This window comes from Aphelocoma coerulescens, chromosome 3 (assembly GCF_041296385.1).
Source record: "Aphelocoma coerulescens isolate FSJ_1873_10779 chromosome 3, UR_Acoe_1.0, whole genome shotgun sequence".
Lineage (NCBI taxonomy): Eukaryota > Metazoa > Chordata > Aves > Passeriformes > Corvidae > Aphelocoma > Aphelocoma coerulescens.
The window spans coordinates 16511799-16535036 of NC_091016.1; the positions used below are offsets into that span (position 1 = coordinate 16511799).

Below are 23238 nucleotides of genomic sequence, written 5' to 3' on the forward strand. Positions count from 1 at the left end.
GCGGCGGGAGGCGGCGCGAGGCCGGCACGCGGCGGTCCCTGCGCGCCGCTGCCTGTGAGGAGGAGCGCGCGGCATGGCGGGCACCGGGCTGGACCCGCACCCGGCCCCGCACCGCCTGCGGCCGCCGCGGCGGGGCCCGACCCAGCGCGACCTCACCAGCGCCCACATCGAGTCCTTCAACTACGCCGTCAGCGAGGGCGTCTATCGCGCCGTGCAGGTGCGGGGGGCGGCGGGAGGCGCGGGGCCGGGCCCTCCCGCGCCCCCGCCGCGCTGACCCGGTGCCATTGCAGGATGTGCCCCCGGTGGAGTTCGCGCTGAAGGACACCCGGCTGGCGCTGGCGCTGGTTGGGGTGTCCATCGCCCCTCCCGCCGTGCCGGCCGGGACGGTGTGCCAGGAGAGGAGGGTGTTCCCGGCTGAGTGCCGCGGGCTCCGCAGCACCTACCGCGGCAGGATCACCGTAAGTGCCCGCGGCCCACCGCCCGCCCGCCCCGCACACGCGTGTCCCTGTCCCGGCTGGGCCCCGCTCACGCGTGTCACCCCCTGTGGGGCTGCCTGAGCCCCGCTCACGCGGACCCCGCCGAGCCCTGTGCTGTAGTTAAAGGCCGCTTCCCGGCTCGCCGGTCTCACGGGGGGTTCAGGGAGCGCTACCCCGCGTGGGTTCTGGGGTGTTGGTGATGTATGGCCTCACTGTTTTTCCCCACACATCAACCTCGTCGTGGTTCCGGCCCCACTGCCCTTCTTTCCGTGTCACATTTCTCCCTGCAAGCAGCCAGCCAACTTGGAAGACCTTGGATGGAGACCCATGTCATCCCAGGCAGCAGCATCATCCAAATCTTGTTTCTGCAGGAATCCAGGTTCCAGAAGCAGCGTTGCTCCCATACAGAAGTCCAGAGCTATAAATCTCTCTTGTTCACAGGTTCATGGATTTTCTGAAGTGCTTTGAAATTTGCCTAAGAGAAGAAGCATCCCCAGCAGATATATTCCTTTGCACTGTGAAAAGATTGCACATTGCTGTTTTCTATTAAAATTGTGTAGTTGCATCTGAGCTGATTGTTTACATCAGGCACCTGGTGCAAGGGAATTCTTGCTTGGAATTTCAGCTTTTTGCTCGCTTGCTTTTTTTTGTTTGTTTGTTTATTAGTCTGAAGCTGTACACCTTACCGTGATAAAAGCCACTCTTAAGTGCAGTACCTTATCTGAAAATGAAAGTGGGGCAGTGCAGATCGTTCATAGCTGTATTCCCAGTGGATCGTAGATTTCCCTGAGCTAGGGATGTTTTTATTTTTCTTACCTGAATTATTTCCCATCTCTTTTTTTCCCCCCCTTTGTCTGTCTTTAATTATTTTTGGAATGTTTGGAGCAGTTGGACAGAACAGTTTGCTGTGCCTTGTGCTGAGACGGGTTAACCTCTCCCCTTCCCTGCCCATGCACAGCAGAAAACAGTGAGTAATCATTCCCTGTTTCCACCATGCTGCTTTAGCTCCATATCCCTCTCTCAGTTTCATCCCTCAGTTCCTACTGGCCCAGGGTAAGAAGTGAGCCCCAGTCTGCTGAGCAGCTGTAGACCCTTAGTCATCACTTCAGGTGCAAACTGGACTGCAGCAGTCTCCGTGTAAGGATGCCCTGTGGATTTAAAGGGGCACAGTAGCATTTCCCTTCCCTTTCCCAGTAATTTCTAAGACTCAATTTACTCATTTTAGCTGTTGCCAGGTGTTGAACCCATGTTCTCGTATTGCAGTGCCAGTGTTTCCTTCCTGCAGGACAGCAGCTCTTTCAAAGCCCGTCATTCTGCATGTAAAGTTAGTTTGCTCCTGCAGTTTCCCTGCAGACCCACTGCCAGAACTTCTTAACAAATTTTCTTTCTCAGTTTTCAGATCACTCATGAACATGTTAAATGAAGAAACCTTAGGAAAGATTTTGTCAGGCCTGTGGTGTGGATGTCCTTTCAGTGGACACTTGCTCTCTTCTTCTACCTTCAGCTGTTACCTTCTGAGGTTTCCTTTCCTATCCTGTGGCTGCCTTTTTTTATTTAGGCTGCTCTGTTGAAGGGTCTGAAAGGCAAAGGAGACCAAACCAACCTTGTTCGCTCACCCAGCAGCTTCTTTACCTAGCTCTAGACTTGTGTGATATTCTTCTGTAAGCCCATGTTGATTGTTTCCCAGAGTGTAATCTTTAGGCATGTGTCTACTGGTTCTTCTTTTTATTATTACTACCATTTTACAGGGATAAAAGTCTGTTCAACTGCTTGTGGTTATGGGAAAGGTACAGTTAATCTAGCAGGAAATATTAAAAGGATAACTTAACTTGTTTCCTGTTCATGTTGTGTCGTTTTAGGCTGACATCAGCTGGTCAGTGAATGACATGCCACAAGGGACTATTAAACAGCCCCTAGGGCATATTCCAATCATGGTGAAGTCCAAATTGTGCAACCTCTATGGTTTTTCTCCACAAGACCTTATGCAGCACCATGAGGAGGAAGAGGTAATAGGGATTTTGTGCGTCAGGAAAGTCTGTGTTTCACCTGAGCAGTCTGTCAGGTCATCTCCTCTTTGCAGGGCTTGGTCATTTATATTTTGTTTCAAGTTTGATTTCCTATTTTCTCTGAATGCACCCTGTTTGTGGTGGCTCCATGAAGCCGCTTGAGAAGTTTGCAGCCGTGGCTGTTGTTGAATACAGAGATCTGTTTGGTGCCAATACCTACAGCTTTGGTGTAGAACCTGTCAGCTGTTACCCAGCAGCTGAGGGTGCTGTGAAGGGGACTCTGTGGAGAGAAAGATTTGGAGAACAGGCATTGAAAGAGACATTTTCATTTCCAGTTGTCTTCTGCAGCTTTTTTTCCCCAGTAGCATGTTAGCTATCTATAATTGAATACAGAATTATTTAGTGCTGCATTTTGCACTCACTAAAAAAGAGAGAGCAAACTACAAAAGCAAATCAGAAAAGTAAGCTTGTATGTGACCAGAAAGAGATCTTTTGCTCTGAAAATCCCTCTGGTTTATAAACTCAAAATGAGAACTTCAGAACATTTATTTTAAAAAGTTAATGTCAGTTACTCAAAGATGTTCCATTGACCACAAAGGTTTTTGGGGTATTTTTTCTTCCTTTAAATTGTGGAACATCACTTTCCTTGCACTCTGCTACATTTAGACTTCCTAAGTCCCTGGTAAGGAGTGCAGCCTTTCCAAAAGCAGTGCTGAACCGTGTCTTGCTATTTCCCATTCAGTGTTTGGTTTCCTTGTATAATACAGGCATTTTTTTCTTTTCTCCAAATGCTGGCTCTGAGTTTCTAAGCATATTAAAATGATATTTATTCTCCTGCCAGGAAATGGGAGGCTACTTTATAATCAATGGCTTAGAAAAAGTAATCAGGATGCTGATTATGCCCAGGCGAAACTTTCCTCTTGCGATGACAAGACACAAGTGGAAAAACAGAGGCCCTGGTTTCACAGAGTATGGTAAGCTCAGCAGTTTCCTGCAGCATCCTGGTGACACCTGCTTGAGGACAAACAGGAGTGACCATCTGTAGCTGAATTTTGGTAGTTTTGTTACAGTTCTTGTTTAATGTTAGTATTTTTTGCTGCACGTAAGAATGAAGGGTAAACACAGCATGATGGTACAAGCAAGAAGCAGGGGCTTGCCTTGTGGAAGCTGTCTGAGCTGCCCATGGGGAGCGAGGAGGTTTTATTCCAGGCCTTGCAGTACTTGTCACCTTTTGTTCTGTGGAAGGTGTAGCTAAAACCCCACCTTCAGTACAAGTCAGTGTAATCCCCTGAACTTGTTTCACTGATTTTGTCCATACTTCATGGTGGCAGATTTAATTTACATGAAACAGAGTAAACTACGTTCTTGGCTGCACCTTCCCTTTGTATACTCAGCAAAACCAGTTTAAAATTTAATTAAGCCAGAAAATGTTAAATAGCATTTTAAAGTCAGGTGTTGCCAGTTGCTGATTTGACTGGACATGGTGCTTGAGCACACACTGTAGTTCCACACTAGTTTATTTCAAGGCAGTGCCAGATTAGATAGTCCTTTTTTTTTGTTTTATTTTTGTCTTGCAGTGGATAGCGTGGAGCAGGACCAGGAAACACTGCTGCAGCACTGCCACCCAAACACAGAGATAGGAGCACAGTTAGGAAGAGTACTTGTGTGTTACTCTATCCTACAACCAGAGGTTACAAACAATAGTTGAGGCCTGGGTCTTTCCTTTCCTGAAAAACTTTCTGCATCTTCCAAGCCTCTCAGCAAGTGTGCTGGCTGTCCTGAGACACTGCCCTTTTTGGCTAGGAGCTGAGTTGAGCTGGTGTGTTTATTTGAAGTGGCACTGAAGCGAGCCATCTGCTTCATGTTCTCAGCCATCAAGTGCCAAAGTTTCTCTCGTTAATTGTCTCACACCTGCTTGGACACATCATACTGGTGCAGCCACTTGGTTTTGTGCAGCTCATGCTGGTGTTGTGATTTTTGCAGGGGTGGTGATGCACTGTGTCAAGGATGAGCACACTGCAATAAACATGAACCTTCACTACTTGGAAAATGGCTGTGTCATGGTGAATTTCATTTTTCACAAAGAATTGTTCTTCCTCCCCTTGGGATTTGCTCTGAAGGTAAGCAGTGAATGCTTGTGCTTTCTATATTAAATAAATACAGAAGTTTTGCAAAGCATTTTTATTTTAAGTAATGAGAAGAAGCTAATTCCACTTGGAGTATTTTCAGTCAGCCTTCCTGTACTGGTTGGAGAAAGGACATCCAAACTGTGTAACACTGAAATGGAACACTCAGTCTGCAGCAGAGGAAGTGTCTGCAGGGACGAGATGAGGGGAAAGTCAAACTCTCACGGTTTTGGGGGGTTTTGCTAATGAATGGTCTGGATGGAGATCATTACTGGGGTATGAATATCCCCTGCATTACTCTCTAAGCATTTCAACCCCACAGCATTTTCCAGTTTGTATTGTGGAAGGGCATTTCCAGAGCACTGAAAACCTAAATCGTGGGGTGCCTTAGTTCTTTAGCTGTATTTTATAGACAGATATGACCTTATTCTTCTGATCTGATACGCTTCTGTCTCTCAGGCATTAGTTAATTTCCCAGACTACCAGATTTTTGAAGAGTTGGTAAAAGGAAGGGAAGATGACACCTTTTATGCAAACTGTGTTACTGAGATGATGAGAGCGGTGGTGGATGCCGGCTGTTTGACACAGCAAAACGTCCTGGAGTACCTGGGAAAGAGCTTCAGAGTGAAACTCAACCTGCCTGAGTGGTACAGCAACGAACAGGCTGCAGATTTCATTCTGAGGTCTGTATGTGGGTGTGATCCAGTGTCACTGTGTTGAATTTATAGGCTTATGTGAGAGTACTGTGACAGTATGTATTTTAATGGATTGACACAAATACTCCCAAAATGGCTTCACAAGAGGGTGTCAGTTTTTATTCAGGTGGGGTTTTTGTGATGTCACTGATGAAGAACACAAAGTTTGAGGAAGAGAAAGTTAAAGCTGGCTCTGTGACTGCTTGAGGCACCATTTGTTGAACAGAAATACTGAAGTTTATTATCAGTTTTGCACAGTCTGTCAACTCTGAATAACTTTTACCTTTTAAAATGGTGGAAAGTACATGCTTTAAAATAATCTTCTTCCATAAAATAAGTTAGAAAGCAATGGAAGAATTGGTGTTAAGGCTATCAGTGTGGCAGGCATTCAACTAAAAAATTTATTTTTCTGGTAAAGTAGGTGTTTCCTCCCACAGTTTTCCATATATGGCTTGATAGTAGTGGAGATTTGGAGTTTCTGTGGCAGGACACTGATAGAGTTAACAGAAATGTTTTGTAGTTTACTTCTACTTGCCCTGTTAGGATTTTTACCCAAAAAAAAAAAAAAAAAGGTTTACAGTTATTCAGGAGAAACTTGAAGAACATGAAGCTTGCATGAAAAGATCATGGTAGTTGTCCTCCTTCTTTCTCTTACTTCAGCAATTGTATCTGCATTCACCTGACCAGTAGAACTGAAAAGTTCTACCTGCTCTGTATGATGACCCAGAAGCTCTATGCTTTTGCCAAAGGGGAGTGCATGGAGGATAACCCAGACAGTCTCATGAATCATGAGGTGCTCACCCCAGGACAGCTTTTCCTTATGTTCTTAAGGGTAAGGTCATGGCTCCCACATCTTTAAATTTCTTTACGGATCAGAAGGTTGATAACATGCTTCTGTCTTAAACAGCTAACTTACTCCTAATCTATCAATTTAATTTGTAGGAATACCTTATTTTAGGAGGCTGGGAGGAGAGTAGTCCTGTTCAGAAGCTTGACTCTCCCATGAAATTCACTGTGGAATAGTAGTTCTCATCCCCAAATAAGAACTTTCCTGAGTTATTACATAATTCTTTAATCTTTCTTTTCCCCTTTAGCCAAAATTTTCTTTAGCATTGTTTTGTTGAAAGACTGTCATAAACTCTCTACTATGTGAGTGGTTTGAAAGTGAATTTGGGGAAGCATTTTAGTGCTGTGTAGAACAGCTACCAGGAACCAGAAAAAGTTGCTTTCCTGCCTAGCCTGTCAGATCAGCAGGAGAGTGAGTTAACAATCCCTTTCTTGGAATTCTAAGATCCTAAATAGTCTAAAGCATACAGTAGACACAGTGTATACAGAGTTATCCTTGTGGTCAGGTTATAGGTACAGTTTCTGTTTTGGGTTTTGTTTGTGCTTTATGAAATTCTGTTATGGTACTTCATTTGCCAGACTCATCACCACTCTGGGTGGAAGTGGTTGCCAAGCTGCTGGGTGGGTGTTTTCCTTGCAGTTCTGTGTTGACATGTTACCATCAGCATCTTGATAGAATGAAGTCAGTGTTGGAAGTAAATCTGGAGAACTGTCAGTTCCTGAAAAGTTGTCCATCCTGCTAATTTCAGAGGAGTTCTGTAGCATGTGCAACTGATGTGCTAGATTAGAACTGAAGTTCTAATCTGAGCCTTTCCTTTCCTGTTTTAATTTTAAATCTCTCACTTTTAAACCGTAGGAGAGGCTTGAAACCTGGCTGCAATCTGTTAGGTTTGTGTTGGAGAAAAGAGCAGAAAAGACAGATATCAGCCTAAATACAGACAGCCTGGTGAAGGCATTCAGCCTGGCCCCAGACTTCACCAAGCCATTTGAGTATCTGCTTGCAACCGGTAACCTGCGGTCTAAAACAGGTAAATCTGCAGGCTTAAGATGCCTTTTTTTCTTTTTTTTTCCTGTAAGACAGAATGAGGTTCAACATAAAACTCAGCTCCTTTTATAAAACTGAAAACAACTGCTTGCAGGCAGACAGTGTACACTGTAACTGAATTACTAAAAGGGGTTTGAAGAAGGGGATGGTTGAGGAAAAACGTGAGATTCCTCCACAAGTAATAGGCATTGTGCATGGTATAGAACAGGTTAGTTATGAAAGCAAAGCCTCTACCCAGATAAAACAGTTGAAATGAAATTTAGCATTGTCCAAAACAGCAACTGTATTTTGATTTGCTTTCCCAAAGCTTATTTCTTCTTAGAAGGTACAATGTAAGACAGAGAAGGGGCACTTTTTAATCAGAACTACCCCATTAGTCGTGTGAGCTTAAATGGAGAGAAACTGCTTTGCTGATGTATATTCAGATTTATCTGATGCTTCCCTGAAGTGTCTGGTCTGGCAGTGTTGTAATGGAGTGCCCACTAGAAAATGAAATTAGATTAAAAACCTGCAGAATTTTGGTAAAACATACCAGCAGCAAATTCCAAGTTGATTCACTGGCAGTTACTTCCACGTGTTTGTGAAAGGAACAGCTTGGAATTTAAAGTCTCTAGGTCTCTTACAGGTCACTGAGTTGCCTGTGCACATGCATCTCCCTTGTTGGGATGCAGTGTGAGCATCTTTAGGGCTTGTCAGTGAAGAGTAAGAAACTGTCTTCTAACATCGTCCTGTATTTGTTAAAGCTGGATGAGGTCCTGACATAAATCTCACCTTTGTTCCCTAGGGCTGGGCATGTTGCAGGACAGTGGTCTCTGTGTGGTGGGGGACAAGCTGAATTTCATCCGCTACCTCTCCCACTTCCGCTGCATACACAGAGGGGCAGCGTTTTCCCAGATGAGAACCACGACTGTCCGCAAGCTGCTGCCCGAATCCTGGGGCTTCCTGTGCCCTGTGGACACGCCGGACGGAGAGCCCTGCGGGCTGATGAACCACATGACAGCTCTGTGTGAAATCGTGACAGAGATGGTGCCCGTGACAGACATTCCACCTTTGTTATGTTCCCTGGGTATGTTTCAGTGGCCTGGTGGTTTAGTGAAGTGTTCTCCTTTCTTACCTCCCTGCCCTGCAGCCCCGTGTCTGGGAAAGGTTCTCCACGCAGCATTACAGCACACTGTTCATTTGAGAAGGTGAAATCAAGTTTGACCTGTGCTTACTGTGCTTCTGCCTAGTGGTAAATAGCACATTGCTTGTACAGGCACATCAGTCAGCCTTTTGGGGACTGCAGAATTCAATGTCAGCATCTCTCAGCTGTGTGCTGTAGAGTGAGGATGTTCACTGAAGCATGAGGAATTGCACAGCACAAACTCTGGGAAACTGGACTAAGCAGTAACTTTGTAATGACTTGGATTGCACTGCAGTTCGCTTGTGATTACCCCAACAAGGAGAATCCTTATTTCAGTCAGAAAAATGGGGAGGGCAATGACATTCTAAGTTGTAAATGTTTTTTATTTTCCGTTGAACTGTCTATGACTTTGCCAAGAATTTTTTGATGTCTCAGAAAGTTCCTTGGTGTGAACTGAGCAGAAATAACTTCCGCGTTTTGTTTGCTTTTTTTTCCTGTTCCTTCCATCAACCCCCTCTTCCCACAGGTGTCACCCCCATTGATGCAGCTCCAAGCCAGCCTTACTCAGAGTGCTACAGAGTTGTGTTGGATGGCTCCATGGTGGGCTGGGTAGAGCGGGAGTTGGCTCCTGAGATTGCGCAAACCCTCCGCCGTTTCAAGGTTTGTTGAAATTGTTTCTTAGCTAAACATCCTCAACATGCAGCGGTCAAAGTGGAACTTCTTAGGCTTACGTTTATTCTATTTTTTTTTTTAATCTGACCAATAAGTTATCTTTGGCTGTATACTGGTATTGGAGTGTGCTTTTCTGTTTGTTTTTTGGTTTTTTTTTTTATCCATATGTTTCACATGTTGGTTTATGAAGTTATAATTTTTGAAGGAACATTTTCTTGGAAAAGGTAAGATAAGACATACTCTGTCTTTTTTTTGGTGGAGGTTTTTCTAAAAGTATTTCTAAGATCTTTCCTCTGTGGCTTTTTATTAGTGGCTACACTTTTGATTGATATTTTCATGGTGTGACCAGGTGGATGCAGTTTAGTTAAACTTCGTTTGTGTTTCTAGATTGTTATTTCTTTGCACCAACAGATAACACAAGAGAAGAGATTTCCTGCACGGGCAGAAGTGGTCCTTATCCCAATGACAGGAAAACCCAGCCTGTATCCCGGGTTGTTCATTTTCACTAACCCTTGCCGGATGGTGCGGCCTGTCAGAAACCTGTCCTATGGAAGGAATGAATGGATTGGAACTCTGGAACAGGTGGGGTTTGCATATTTCCTTGTTACAGAGGTACCTGGCATCACAAATGGATTTGGAAAACGTTTGTGAAAGGAGCTGAGGATGGGGCATAGGGAGCTTGTGTTGAAGAGCTGGAATAGGTGACAAAAGGGGGTTTTTCACTCCTTCAAACTGATTTCTGGTAAATGTCTTAGCTGGGCCATGGAGATCTTTTTGACATCTTGAAATCTGCTCTCAGTATTAACTTTGTGAAGATTGGAGGCCAAGGATTGCTGTGTTGTGCCTACTGTGTCATCTTGTGTTACCTCATGTTTGCCAAATGGCTCCTGGGCAGCCAGGCAGTGGAATGTTGGAGGGAGCTCATCCACTTGCAACTATTAAAGTGGGAAACAGAAAGGAAGACACATTACTGCTGTTCTGTATTTCAGGCTTTCTTTCCTTGCAGCTAGTCTGTGAGAGGTGGTTTACCAGCTGTCTGATTTGCCGTGCTAATACACTAAGGTGCAGACCACAACCACAGCTAAAACTGATAAACTGGATAGAAGGACATCAGAGACAGCTTTGTTTTGTTTCCTTCCCTTTAAAAGAAGGAAGTGAACAGGCATTATCCAATTTGACGTTTGCAGATCTTCATGAACGTGGCCACGGTGGAGTCAGAGGTGGTGCCTGGAGTGACCACTCACCAGGAGCTCTTCCCTCACAGCATTTTGAGCGTGGTGGCCAATCTCATTCCCTTCTCCGACCACAACCAAAGCCCACGGAACATGTACCAGTGCCAGATGGGTAAGTGCTGTAGTACCCAATGCTGCAAGTCCCTGGGCAAGGGGATTAACACCTCATTAACACTTCTAGTATATTGAATTTCTGACAGTATTATCAGAGAGATATCCTTAAAACAATACCTCTTTCTCATACTTTTCTGCAAGTAGCAAAAGGAATATGTTCAAAACTTAATTTCCTTGCCAGGATATTGATGCTTCAGAAGCAAATGCTTTTTGGCCTGGAAATATGTAACATGTGCCTCCCTATGGGAGACACTGGGGAGAAGACATACATATCCCCCCCAAAAAACCAAACCAAAACAAAAAGCCACAAACAAAAAAAAATCTCCAAGTAAGCAAAACCAGAAGCACCACACCAACCTTATTGGGGATTTTGAAATTGCAGAAAAGTAAACAAAATTAGGTGTAGTCCTTATGAAATGCTGTGAAAGGAATTGAGTATTGTGGTTCATAGAAAAATTATAGCCTGTCTTAGAGCAATTATTAAATTCCAAGGAGTTTAAGATTGATAATCCCTCTAAATTTGTAAGTATTTCTAGTTTTTTTCTTAATGAGATACATGGAGGAATAAATCCAAGTTTCCCTCCTTCCCTCCAGGAAAGCAGACCATGGGGTTTCCAGTTTACAACTACAAGGATCGCTCGGATAACAAGCTGTACCACCTGCACACCCCCCAGAGCCCTCTGGTGAGGCCCAGCATGTATGACTATTATGGGATGGACAGCTATCCTGTCGGCACCAACTCCATCGTGGCTGTCATCTCCTACAGTGGCTATGACATGGAAGATGCAATGGTAAGCCACCAGAAGGGAAAAGTCCTGCTGTCGTGTGAAGGAATTTGAGTGGGGCACTGGGAGTAAGGGTGGTACCCAGCTGAGAAGACCCCACTTTCTGCCTCTGCTGGTCCTCACACTTTTTGGGCAGATTCAGCAGCGCAGTGGTTAAATGTTGTTACAGCAGGCAATGCTGGAGGTACTGGGAGTAGAGCAGAGCTTCCTTTTGTCCAAGGCAGTGGCCTTCCAGCTTTGAAAAACACTGGGGTTACAGGAGCCTTGAGCTTTTTGGAACCATGACCTACTGGGAGGCTTCAAAAAGACAATTTGATCTGATGCTTACCTTTGTACATGTGTTCTTTTTTGAAGTTATGAGCAAGTCTTTAACTGGTTTTTGTTTCTCCTTTTCAGATTGTAAATAAATCTTCCTGGCAGAGAGGGTTTGCTTATGGAAGTGTTATCAAGGTGGAGAGCATTGACCTTTCCCTTAAAGCCAGCAGGGCAGGCGATAATTTAGTATTTGGCATCAGGCCTAGTGATCCAAACGTTGGGGAGAAGCTGGATGCTGATGGACTGCCTTTTGTTGGGTCTATCCTGCAGCCTGGGGACCCCTTCTACAGCTTCATGAACCTCAGCACAGGGGAGACCTTCACTGCGTACTATCCGTAAGTACAGCTGGCTGCTCCTGGCTCTGCTCACCCCGTGGGGAGAGCAGTTGGCCCTTTTCCTGCACATGTTCCCTTTTCCTATCATGTAATACTGTCCGTGGCTTGACAGAGAGCATGAAGTTCATGCTGTAGGTGACTCCTAGGCATGTATCACATCTTCCCTAAGCCAGTGTGTGCTGCAGAGCTGGCTTATCCCAGGAGGATTTTTTTTTTTTTTTTGTGATTGCCTGTGCTGGTTGCATGTGGACACGATAACAGTTAAGCTTGCAGCAGATGCCTGGCACATGGAATATCAGGCTGAGGGCTCATTTGGAGAAGGAGCACACACCTGAGCAAGGCAGTTGTTGGCGGAGTTCACACTTTGCCTTCCTCGTCTGCTCTCAACTTCCCTCTCTACTAAAGAACTGAAGAGGATTCTTTATTTTGGGATCCCATCAGTAAGGTGTGAATTTATTGGTGGTAGGGAAAGGGGCTGCTGCCTTAACACAAAGGAAATGGCAGTGGGATGCAGTTTATCAGATACAAAGTGTGATACAGATGAACCAGGTTGAAATGATCTTATTTTTAAATCATGGGTGGCACATTAGCTGATCACCTGAAAGTGGCAGCTGAATGGCAGTCGCAAGATGGGTCTGTACTTCTTTGCCCTAATCATACTCTGAATTCCCTCACTACTGAGTAGTACTTTGAAGAATGGTGTTTCTCAGTTGTCTGAAGACATTTTATAAGTGGTTTAGGTTTTTTTGCTTCATTTTCCTTTTGAAACTAAAAATTATTAGCACAGCTGACACCTTTGCTGTGATTGTTTCTCCACCTACACAGGAGTAAGGAAGTGGGCATTGTGGACAACGTTAGAGTGTGCAGCAACGACCGTGGCACCGGGAAGTTCAAGAAAGCTTGCATCACTGTGAGGGTGCCCCGAAATCCCACTGTTGGAGACAAATTTGCCAGCCGTCATGGACAGAAAGGTATCCTGAGCCAGCTCTGGCCGGTCGAGGACATGCCCTTCACAGAGAACGGGATGGTTCCAGACATCCTCTTCAACCCGCATGGCTTTCCCTCCCGTATGACCATTGGGATGTTAATCGAGAGCATGGCAGGGAAGTCAGCAGCTCTGCATGGGGTCTCCTATGATGCCACTCCCTTCACCTTCACAGAGAAGAAGTCTGCTCTGAAATTCTTCGGTGAGACTTTAGTGAGAGCAGGCTACAACTTCTTTGGGACGGAGAAGATGTACAGCGGCATCAGCGGGGTGGAGCTGGAGGCAGAGATCTTCGTGGGGGTGGTGTACTACCAGCGCCTGCGCCACATGGTCTCCGACAAGTTCCAGGTGAGGACCACAGGGCCCCGAGATGCTGTCACCAACCAGCCTGTCAAGGGGAGGAATGTGGAAGGTGGGATCCGCTTTGGCGAGATGGAGCGGGATGCTCTGCTGGCCCATGGCACATCCTTCCTGCTGCAGGACCGCCTGTTCAACTGCTCCGATGGCTCTGTAGCCTACGTGTGCACAAGCTGCGGCAGCATGATGTCCCCTGTGCTGGAGAAACTGTCCCACTCCTCCATGACCAGCAGCAGGAGATACTCCTGCTCCATCTGCAGTGAGGTGGATGCCATCGAGGTTGTCCCTGTGCCCCATGTCTTCCGCTACTTTGTGGCTGAGCTGGCAGCCATGAACATAAAAACAAAGCTCAGCGTGGAGTAGCTTGGTCCTTGGCATGGTGATGCTTGGAGGGAGGAGGCACATATCAAGTCTTGTCCTTGTCCTCGAGTTTCAGGTGTTAAGTCAGTTCTCAGGTTCTTCAAAAGAATTCAAAATTAATTTGATGTTTGTATTGCAACAGCGTGGTTGCCAAGCTGTAGGGCAAGGAAAAATGACTCTGTTGAACTTTGTTTGGACTTCCTAAAGGATCACCAGCTATTGAGATGTGTATGAAAATCAGGTAATATTGCTGCTCTGACCAAGCTCCTGGGTTGAGAGTGATGGGGTTCTCTGAGTGCTGGCTGAAACTGCAGGAATGAAGAGGTCATAAAGCAGCATGAGGTGAATGCTGGAAATCACAAAGATATTTTTTTGTTTGAAAAATGTATACTTTAATGATGGGTTTGTGTTAAAGTTATTGTACATGTTCTGGGTTTTTTTATTTCAATACACGTGCCTTGAGTCATAAAGAAGGTGGCACAAAGTTCTGCCTGAAGCAGCCTTGACTGCAAGTACCCACGGTTGCCTGCCAGGTGTGTCCTGGAAGTGTTCAGTGTCACCAAGCCGAGCAGTGTTGGGGTTTGGGGGTTGTGTTGGTTGTTTGGCTGAAGAAGAATAAAGCAGAGGCATTTCCAGCCTGGCTCATGCATGTGCAGCATGGATACTGTGGGACTGGAGTTCGTCCTCCCCCTGAGTCCCCAGCAGCTGCCGCCCCGCTCAGAGCCAGCCCTCTCCAGACATCCTCCGTTCCCCTCTGCCCACCGCAGCCAGCGCGGGGGCAGAGCGTGTGCCCCGGGCGCAGCCGTACCCTGCGGCTCCGGAGTTCTTTGGTAGTTTCTTCTTCAGCTGCCGGCAGCGCCGTGCTGGGCCGGGAGCTGCTCCCGGGGCTCGGCGGGCGGGAGGCCGTGGGGGTGTCCCCGGGGGCCCCGGCAGTTCCTGCACCGTCCACAGCACCCCCGGCGCCGGGACTCGCTCCGTGGCGCGGCCGGGAAGGAGCAGCGGCCCCGGCGGGGCGGAGCGGGGCCGTACCACCGGCGGGGGAGCGCCGCGCCAGCTCCAGCCCCGCAGCCCCAGCGGTGGGCGGTGCAGGTGGAGCTGCGGGTGGGGACTGAGCCCTTGGCAGCTCCACGCGCTGCAGCCGCCATGGAGCTGCTCCGGGTGCTGCTGGCTGCTGCTCTGCTCCCGCTCCTGCCCCGTGAGTACCCCCGGGACAGCCCCAGGAGGTGGAAAGGTCGGGTGCCGTCCAGCCTGGATGCAAAGGCTGAGCACTGCCGAGCTGGCAGCCGCGCTGGGTGGGATGTGTGAAGGATGCAGTGCCCCTAAACCCTGTCTCCCTCAGCTGGCAGGGCAGCTGTGCCGCTGCCTACCCTGACCCGGCCACTGAGCATGGTACTGGCTGGGCAGCGCCGGCAGCTGGTGGTGTGTGTGGTGAGCGACCTGGCCCCCAGCTCTGGCCACGGTGTCTGGATCTCCGGTGGGAATGGTAGCGTCCTGCAGTCCTTTGCCTATGGGGCCTCCCAGGAGGATGGTGGCACCGTCTGCTCCGTCTCCCTCCTTTCCAGTGACAGTGACCCCCCACGCGAGAGGGAACTTGCCTGCCATGTGGGGGCCAACAGGACCTCTCCATCCCACAGCTCCAGCCCCATCCGCATCACGGGTATGAATGACCCTGCTGCCACCCCCTCTGCCCGCCTTGGCCACTGCTGCCCAGCCTAGTGGGTGCACTGGTGGTCCCCGAGGAGGGAGGTCGGCAGGGCTTCTGGGGCCAGCAGGGAGCAGGTGTGAGGCCCTAGAGGAAAACGTTGCTCTCCTGATCACAGGAAGGGGTTTGTGGGCAGCCCTGCCATGCACCTGGTGCTGGGCTGCCAGCACCTCCCCAGCTGCTCTTTCATCCCACAGGCAACGAGGAGGCGGCAGAGCTGTGTAGCACAGCTGGTGAGTCTCTGGCCCCTGCCTGGTGGGAATGTCAGTTGCCAGGGTGAAAGCCTGTGGTGATTGGGATGGGTTTTTCCACAGTGTAGTGGGACTGGGGAAGGGAAGCTTCACCTTGGTGGGAAGAATGGGGAAACTGGGTCAGAGCCAGCCTGCCCTCAGGGACAGCATGAGGCTGACAGGAGGTGTCTCTGGGATGTGTAAGGATTCCAGGTCTGCCCAAACATGGCCCCATGGCAGGCCTGGAGAGGATGTGGGAGCAGTGGGGTGTCTGTGGCAGGCATCACCTCACCCTTCCATTGCAGTGTCGCCAGCCCATGCCTTGGCAGCCCTGCTTATGGCTGTCCGTGTGGTGTTGCTGAAGGTCTTGCTCTCTGATGCTGTCTTCACCTCCATCCTCCTCGCCCAGAGCTGAGGGCATGGGCAAATGCCCCTGCCCGAAGGGTAAGTCCTCCTGTTTTGGCCTAGGGTTGTGGAAGTCACTGGAAATATGCTGGAGACTGGAGAGAGGACCCCCAGATGCAGGAGGGAGGAGACCCAGAGGTGGCTGGGGGAGGTACAGGATGGGAATCTTGGTTTGGGTGGACAAGAGAGAGCGGCTGACACGTTTCTGCGAGTGGCAGGGCCTCGGAATTACCTGGAGGATGGGAAGGGACCCCAAGGTACCTCGGGCGGGAAAGTCTCCAGAATTCCCGAGGCACGGAGGGGCCCCGGCGTGCTGTGCGGGCAATCCGAGGGGCGGCCGCGGCCACGTGTGGGCCCCTTCCCACGTGGGCGCTCGGCGGGACCGCCCGGGGGCGGCGCTACGGGCGCCGCGCGCTGCTGGGATTGGCTGGCGGCGGCCGGCGGGGATTGGTCACGCGGCCACGCGCGCCTCCGGCATTGGCCGGCGCGGCGGGGTCGCCATGGTAACCGGGCGTGGCGGGGCGGGAGCGCGCCCCGGAAGCGGAGTCATGGCGGCGGCGGCGGCGGGGGCAGCGTTGCTGATGCTGCTGATGGCGGCGGCGCTGGCGGGGGGCGACGACTCGGACTGGGTGCGACTGCCCAGCAAGTGCGAGGGTAAGCGGGGCCTCGGGGGACCGGGGTGATCGGCCGCCGCCCGCTGTCCGCTCGGGCCGAGGGTTGCTGGTGTGGGGCTGCGCCCCCACGGGCTGCCCCTCTGCCCGCCTCCTGCCCGCGGGCACCGCTGTTCCCGGCAGTCACCGATCGCCTGCCGGTTCGTAGCTGGGACTGGTCGTGTGTGCTGGTTACAGTTCGGTCTCCGTGATGCTTCCTATCTGAGTATCCCCTTGGTTCACAGGCAGTCCGGGGTAGGTCACGACGGACATTTGCTGCCTGGTGCGGTTTCCTCTCTCTTTGCTATGCAGACACGTGTGGAGCTGGAGAGCAAAGACAAAATAAAGAAATAGGGAGCTCTTTGCAAAGCTTTCCCTGCCGGGGAAGCAGATCTGAAGATGCTGATGTCCGAGCTCTGCTGTGGCACCGGTGTAACCTCAGAGAAGCATCAGAGCAAGCACTGACCACACTCTGCTCCTCTTCCTGCCCAGGCTTGGAACCTGTGTCAGTGCACAGCAAAAGCTGCAGGCAGCATCTGGATAACTGGACTTGGCAGTGAGCACTCCTGGCATGTGTGGGGACACTGCAGCAGGTGTGGTGTGGAGGGTGACATCCTTGAGGCCCGAGTTCCAAGGGGCTGCAGGAAGGAACGATCATCCCACCTGAGAAATGGCTGCAGCTGCCTCCAGCCCCTGGTGCCAGCGGAGGAAGGATTGTGCAGGAGGTGTGCACAGGGCTTCTCAACACGTGCATGGGAGCTCTGGAGAAGCCACCTCGCTCTCTTCCTGCCTGGGGCATCTCTCCACTCACATAATTGCCTGGGAGAAGACAGTGGCTCATTGCTGTCAGACCATTCCTGCCGGAGCTTGGCCCTTCTCCTAAAGTGGAGCTCAAAGAAGACAAACAGGACCCCACAGCACAGGACAAAGCTTTCTCCAGCCTCCTGAGACTTATCCCCTTATCCCCTTATCTTTGGGGGAGGAATGCCACACCATGCTTGGCTGCCATCCCTCCACATTCCCATTTGTAAACCCCTGAGATATTTCTCCTGCTGTTTCTATAGCTCTGTTGGGCTCTTTTTACTGAAGAAATAAAGCCTTTTTTTTTTTAGTTTTATAAAAATAACCATGCACTGTGTTCTAAATCTGTCGGTGATGTGGTCTCTGCTGCGGGCAGAGCCCCAGGCTGTGTTGCTGGAGCTCACAGCCAGCACTTTGTCCTGTCCCCTAGCCCACTGAGCCCTGCCAGCTGCTCGTTCCCCAGCACAGCCCCAGTGTCCCCAGAGCACCGAGAGCACAGAACCAGTACCAGCTGGGATGTGCTGTCATCATGAGGAGAAGCTCTGAGCCACACTGGGACTTGCATTGCGAAAAGACTCCGTCCTCTTCCAAAAGAAAGAGAGCAGCCTGTGGCAGGGGGGAAACCTGCAGGCTGAACTGAGCCTGTCTGACTTCCCAGCTGTGCCATAGCAGCTGGTTTACACTGCAGCATTGGTTTGGGTGTTCCTGCTTCAAGGGTTCTCCAGTGGAAGCAGCTGAGCCATTCCTGTTTATCTCTTTGGCCAAGGTCTGTTTTGTGCTCACAGCATCTTTGGTGTGCCCAGTTCCTGGGGCAGATTCTTGCTGCTGTCCCAGGTGCTCTGTCACGCTGCCTGTCAGAACAGTGACACCCCCTAAGCCGCTTGTGCTCTCTCTTTTCCACAGTGTGCAAGTACGTAGCCGTGGAGCTGAAATCTGCCTTTGAGGAGACCGGCAAGACCAAAGAAGTGATCGACACCAAGTATGGCTTCCTGGACAGGAAGGGCTCTGCTGTCAAGTACACACAGTCGTAAGTGGGACAGGAGTCTCCTGCTTCTTTTGTTGTCCCCAGCACTGGGGGCTTTGGAAGGGCTCACCCTGTGCCCTGGCTCTTGCTGGGGGGACATGCCCAAGCCTGAGCCCTTCCCCCTCTCCATGCAGGGACATCCGGTTAATTGAGGTGACAGAGAACATCTGCAAGCGGCTGTTGGATTACAACCTGCACAAGGAGCGGAGCGGCAGTAACAGATTCGCAAAGGTGAGGGCCGTTCCTCCAGTTCCTGCTCCCAAATGTGCCTCACCCATCCCTGCACTGCCAGAGAGACAAGCCAGGTTCATTCTTCCCATCCTCTGGATCCCCTGCCAGTGCCTGGCATGCAAGGCCACACTGCCCCCCAAGCCAGATGTGGGGTGCTGTCGTTGGTGGCAGTGAGCTGGTCCCCACCTGCATGGAGGGAACGAGGGGCTATCTTCCTTTGGGGTTTGGGACCAGGTTTGCAGAGGGGGACTCGCTGCCACTTGAACTTCCCCCTGGTAACGCTGGTGCCCATGGGATCCTGATTTTGTCTGGCTTGCATGTTCCTGCATTGCTGGGCAGGGTTGTGTGGCTGACACTGGGAGGAGAGAGTAGGAGCCCGGCAGGAGGAGCACCACCTCACCAGGCCGTGCTGCTCCCTCCCTCAGGGCATGTCAGAGACATTCGAGACCCTGCACAACCTGGTGCACAAGGGCGTCAAGGTGGTGATGGACATCCCCTATGAGCTGTGGAACGAGACCTCCGCTGAGGTGGCTGACCTCAAAAAGCAGGTACCCTGCCCCATGGGATTGGCCCTCAGTGGCTGCTATGACCTTGTGGGCTGGAGTGGAGGAGGGGAGAGGGTCCAGGGGTGCGCTGCTGGGAGCAGGATGTTGGCAGGACCTGTGGCAGGAGCCTGGCCCTGGTCCTGCCACACCAGCACATGTCTGGAGCCGGGCTCTCCTCTCTGCCCTAGTGCGATGTGCTGGTAGAGGAGTATGAAGATGTGATTGAGGACTGGTACAGGCACCACCAGACGGAGGATCTCTCCCAGTTTCTCTGTGCCAACCACGTGCTAAAAGGAAAGGACACAAGTAAGTCCTGGCTGCTGCCAGGGGCTGAAATAATGCAGGAATGCTGGGGAGGACAGGGGAGCCTTGCTAAAGCATGGGGAGCCCTACCTCTCCATCAGAGCCCCCTCTGCCCCTCTCTTCCCTAGGCTGCCTGGCAGAGAAGTGGACTGGCAAGAAGGGTGACTTGGCAAGCGTGGGGGAGAAGAAAAGCAAAAAAAAGAGCGGGAAGAAGAAGAAAAAAGGCCGGAAAGATGAGAGTGAGGGAGCTGCCAGCCTTCCGGACACAGGGGAGGCCCTGGAGGGGGTCCAGGAGCAGGCTCCGCTCACCCACAGCCCAGCTGACGAGCTGTAGGCACGCAGCCCCTGCCCCCGGGGCCGCCCGCTCCGGGGTTTCACCCCGCTGTGCCTATGGGTACCAAAGGAAAAGGGACTTGTGACCCGGGGGAGACCGGAGCGCCTAGCCCCGCCTAGCCAGCCTGGGTGCCATCCCGTGACTAAGTGTCACGGAGCCGCGGACCCAGCCCTGCCGCATCCCTGCCGGGGGCTCCAGCTCCGGGAGGCCGCGAGTGCTGCCCCGCTGCCGGCTCCTCGCACGCCGCCGGGACTGTAAATAAAGACGTTTTCCCCAGAGTCGCCGCCACCGCTGCCGGCCCTGCTTCTGCTGCTGCTGGGCGCGGGACCAGCGCTGCTGCGGCCCGGCCCGGCCCCGCGCCCCGGGGAAGCCGGTGAGGGGCGGGCGGGCCCGGGGGCCGGGCCGGGGCCTGACCCCGCCGAGGCAAAGGTCGGGGCCGTGAGGGGGCACGGCGCGAGCGCTGACGGGCGCCGCGGATTGGCGGGGCCGCGGCCGGGGGGCGGGGCGTGGCGCGGGGGCGGGAGGGGCGCGGCGCGAGCGGCGATTGGCGGGGCGGCGGGGGCAGACGCGGCGGGGATTGGTGGGAGCGGGGGCGGGGCCTGGGGGCGGGGCGCGGCGGGGGCGCGGCGCAGCGAGGCTGGGGCGCCGCGGCGGTGTCGGTCTCCGTGTCCGTGGCGGCGGCGGCGGCGGGATGGTGGACAGCGTGTACCGGACGCGGTCGCTGGGGGTGGCGGCGGAGGGGCTGCCGGACCAGTACGCGGACGGGCGGGCGGCTCGCGTGTGGCAGCTGTACATCGGGGACACGCGGGGCCGCACCGCCGAGTACCGCACCTGGCTCCTGGCGCTGCTCCGCCAGCACCGCTGCCGCTCCGTCCTCGACGTGGCCTGCGGCACCGGGTGAGGCCCCGCGCCCCGCTCCCGCCCGCCTCCCAGGTGTCCCTTCCCCCTGCACGGGGCTACCCGGGGCCTCGCTGTCCCCGGCCATCCCCAGTGCCCCCCTCCCTCCAAGCCTCCCCGGCCCCCTCAGCTGCCCCCGGCCCCGCTGACAGCCATGTCCCCAGGGTGGACTCCATCATGCTGCTCGAGGAGGGCTTCCAGGTGACCAGCGTCGACGCCAGCGACAAGATGCTCAAGTACGCGCTGAAGGAGCGCTGGGAGCGGCGCAAGGAGGAGCCCTTCGACCGATGGGGTGCGGGGGCTGTGGGGGCCGGGAGGGGCCTGCGGACACTGACACCCCACCCCAGCGTACTGTCCACGGCCCCTCGCAGTGCTCAGGCCCCTCACCTGGGGCTGCTGCTGGCCAGGTGGCCTTGCTGAGGGGACCTGCCAGTGCCAGCTGCTCGGCAAAGGCAAGCCATGGTCTTTGCCTGTCTGGCTGCTGGCTAGAGGCCAGAGCCAGCACCCACAGGGGCCTGGGAAGGGCTGGGTGATGCTGGGATGGGGTCTTGCGGGTAGGGGAGGCTGTTGGGTGTCCCTGCCCTCATCCATTTCCATATGCTGCAGTCATCGAGGAGGCCAACTGGCTCACGCTGGAGAAGGACCTGGAGAAGCCAGGGGATGGGTTTGATGCAGTCATCTGCCTCGGGAACTCCTTTGCACACCTGCCTGACTTCAAAGGTGAGTTGGGGGCAGGAGAGAGGAGGGGGAGCACCTGTGCACAGTGTCTTCCAGCAGGCTTGAGAACGTGTCCTAACTCATGTCATTAGTGGGATGGGATTACACACAGTGGAGCTGCTGTTTCATGGCACACCTCCAGGGAGGCTGGAGCTGAGCCCCCACTGCCCCAGTCTGTGACATGAGTGGGCCCACTGGGTTCCATGGTCAGGGTGGAGGTGTGTGCATCAATGTCACAGCTCTGGCAAGACTGGAGTCACACCCAGAGTTGTGCCACAATGTCGGGTGGTGGGTCTCCCACGTGGCATGCTCTGCTCCAGTGAGGCTGAGAACATGCCTGAGCTCATGCCACGGGTGGGGCTGTGGGTTCTCCAAGCTGAGATCTGGGGGAAGATGGTGGGGGCAGGTCTCTGTGTATGCATGAGTATGTGTGTGGGTAAGATAAGGCCATATGGGCTGTGCCATGGGGTACAGCCAGTGCCTGGAGACCCCATAGTTTCCTCTCCAGGGGACCAGAGCGACCACAAGCTGGCCCTGAGGAACATTGCCAGCATGGTGCGGCCCGGGGGCGTCCTGGTCATTGACCACCGCAACTACGATCACATCCTGGCCACGGGCTGCGCGCCACCCGGCAAGAACATCTACTACAAGGTCGGTGGCTGGCAGGCCCTGCCCCATCCCGATCCCCTTTGCCCCAGCCCCATGGCCCAAAGGGGGCCAGGCGGGGCAGGCAGCAGGATCGTGCCCAGGCTGGGGGCCACTGAGTCCCTGCGGGACACAGATGTCCTCCTGTGGTCTCCCAGAGCGACTTGACCAAGGACATCACCACCTCAGTGCTGCTGGTAAACAACAAGGCACACATGGTGACCCTGGACTACACGGTGCAGGTGCCCCCCACTGAGGCGGGAGCAGACCCGGAGCTGAGGTGAGAAGGGCTGCAGAGGTGGCTCCTGGCATGGGGGGTGGCACTGTGCCCCACTGTCCCCCTGCCTCACCGGCGTTGCCTCCTTGCAGCAAGTTTCGGCTCTCGTACTACCCGCACCGGCTGGAGGCCTTCACAGCTCTGCTGAAAGGTGCCTTCCAGGGAAAGTGCCAGCACAGCGTCCTGGGCGACTTCCAGCCCTACACACCGGGACAGGCCCATGTGCCCTGCTACTTCATCCACGTCGTGAAGAAGACAGGCTGAGGAGGCTACGGAGATGGGACTGTGGTGGCTGAGAGCTGCAAGCAGCTGTGGGTCCAAGCAGGGGGTGGGGACATGGCTGAGACCTCTCCCCTAATTAAGAACACTTGTGAGAGCTACCTGTGATCATGGTCCGTGTGTCCCTGTATGGGTACGGGGCAAGGGGGACAGCCACAGCCTGCTGTGCTCCTCAGGACTCTCTGGAAGGAGGTGTTCAGCCTGGGGGCAGCACAGGATGGGTGCAGGCACAGCTTCCCTGCCAAGTCCCCAGCTGCAGGTGCCAGATGTGCCAGCAGTGTGGGGCTTGGGAGCCCCCCTGAAGCAGAAGGAGGAGTGAGCTGGCTCCCAGGTGGTTGCACACCCCAGCCGTGCCCCTGCAGCACTGCTCCTGCAAGTGTGCTGGAACCTCTTTTCTCACATGCACGTCCCAAACAGGTGCTGACTCCTTTTCTTGACACTCCTCAGCCCCATACAGGGGTACCCACCCCCACACTGGGGCTTTCAGAGTGGGGAGGCTCCACACTGGAGGCTCCAGCAGTGGCTGCAGCTCCCTCCATTCCACCCTGGGGAAGATGTGGTGCCCAGATTGAGCAGCACAGAGCAGTGCGGTCAGGGATAGCCCTGCCTGAACACGCTCAGGCGCCAGAGCCAGAGCCACAGGGCTCCAGGCATGCACCAGCTGGGGATTCACACATGGATGCCAGAAGCTGCTGTGGAACCAGCCCTTAGCAGAGGAGCTCGGGG

At 52.8% G+C, this 23238-nt stretch overlaps 3 protein-coding genes across 6 annotated transcripts; all 3 read left to right on the forward strand.

Moving 5' to 3' along the window:
* The first annotated feature begins 33 nt into the window (after positions 1 to 33).
* Positions 34 to 14107, forward strand: POLR1B (RNA polymerase I subunit B). 3 transcript variants are annotated; one of them, XM_069009198.1, is made up of 15 exons: positions 34 to 217; positions 291 to 458; positions 2336 to 2482; positions 3324 to 3456; positions 4466 to 4602; positions 5068 to 5291; positions 5964 to 6135; positions 7006 to 7177; positions 7979 to 8260; positions 8844 to 8977; positions 9401 to 9571; positions 10177 to 10333; positions 10930 to 11126; positions 11517 to 11770; positions 12596 to 14107. In XM_069009198.1, exons 1-15 carry the CDS (start codon positions 74 to 76, stop codon positions 13473 to 13475), a joined length of 3372 nt encoding a protein of 1123 aa, XP_068865299.1. In that variant the 5' UTR covers positions 34 to 73; the 3' UTR covers positions 13476 to 14107. The 3 variants fall into 3 exon arrangements, with proteins under 3 accessions (XP_068865299.1, XP_068865300.1, XP_068865301.1); XM_069009199.1 differs by lacking the exon at positions 2336 to 2482; XM_069009200.1 differs by lacking the exons at positions 34 to 217; positions 291 to 458 and adding an exon at positions 988 to 1443.
* Positions 14108 to 14600: 493 nt separating this feature from the next.
* CNPY3 (canopy FGF signaling regulator 3) lies at positions 14601 to 19975 on the forward strand. Of its 2 annotated transcripts, XM_069009204.1 has the most exons (7): positions 14601 to 14667; positions 14812 to 15129; positions 18164 to 18287; positions 18419 to 18515; positions 18941 to 19063; positions 19249 to 19366; positions 19492 to 19975. In XM_069009204.1, the coding sequence occupies exons 1-7, from the start codon at positions 14616 to 14618 to the stop codon at positions 19695 to 19697; spliced, it is 1038 nt and encodes a 345-aa protein (XP_068865305.1). In that variant the 5' UTR covers positions 14601 to 14615; the 3' UTR covers positions 19698 to 19975. The 2 variants fall into 2 exon arrangements, with proteins under 2 accessions (XP_068865305.1, XP_068865304.1); XM_069009203.1 differs by lacking the exons at positions 14601 to 14667; positions 14812 to 15129 and adding an exon at positions 16295 to 16463.
* A 343-nt stretch (positions 19976 to 20318) lies between these two features.
* GNMT (glycine N-methyltransferase) lies at positions 20319 to 22613 on the forward strand. The gene is made up of 6 exons (XM_069009201.1): positions 20319 to 20594; positions 20759 to 20886; positions 21201 to 21314; positions 21820 to 21962; positions 22115 to 22236; positions 22326 to 22613. The coding sequence occupies exons 1-6, from the start codon at positions 20389 to 20391 to the stop codon at positions 22495 to 22497; spliced, it is 885 nt and encodes a 294-aa protein (XP_068865302.1). The 5' UTR covers positions 20319 to 20388; the 3' UTR covers positions 22498 to 22613.
* The last annotated feature ends 625 nt before the right edge of the window (positions 22614 to 23238 follow it).

What these genes read in the sequence shown, in the direction of transcription:
- GNMT (XM_069009201.1), top strand. Translation starts at nt 20,389, where the DNA reads ATGGTGGACAGCGTGTACCGGACGCGGTCGCTGGGGGTGGCGGCGGAG. An exon ending in GACGTGGCCTGCGGCACCGG is followed by an intron (nt 20,595 to 20,758) that starts GTGAGGCCCCGC and finishes CCATGTCCCCAG; the next exon opens with GGTGGACTCCATCATGCTGC. An exon ending in ACACCTGCCTGACTTCAAAG is followed by an intron (nt 21,315 to 21,819) that starts GTGAGTTGGGGG and finishes TTTCCTCTCCAG; the next exon opens with GGGACCAGAGCGACCACAAG.
- POLR1B (XM_069009198.1), top strand. Translation starts at nt 74, where the DNA reads ATGGCGGGCACCGGGCTGGACCCGCACCCGGCCCCGCACCGCCTGCGG. An exon ending in GCTGCAGATTTCATTCTGAG is followed by an intron (nt 5,292 to 5,963) that starts GTCTGTATGTGG and finishes CTCTTACTTCAG; the next exon opens with CAATTGTATCTGCATTCACC. An exon ending in AAACCCTCCGCCGTTTCAAG is followed by an intron (nt 8,978 to 9,400) that starts GTTTGTTGAAAT and finishes TTGCACCAACAG; the next exon opens with ATAACACAAGAGAAGAGATT.
- CNPY3 (XM_069009204.1), top strand. Translation starts at nt 14,616, where the DNA reads ATGGAGCTGCTCCGGGTGCTGCTGGCTGCTGCTCTGCTCCCGCTCCTG. An exon ending in GCTGTCAAGTACACACAGTC is followed by an intron (nt 18,288 to 18,418) that starts GTAAGTGGGACA and finishes CTCTCCATGCAG; the next exon opens with GGACATCCGGTTAATTGAGG. An exon ending in TGGCTGACCTCAAAAAGCAG is followed by an intron (nt 19,064 to 19,248) that starts GTACCCTGCCCC and finishes TCTCTGCCCTAG; the next exon opens with TGCGATGTGCTGGTAGAGGA.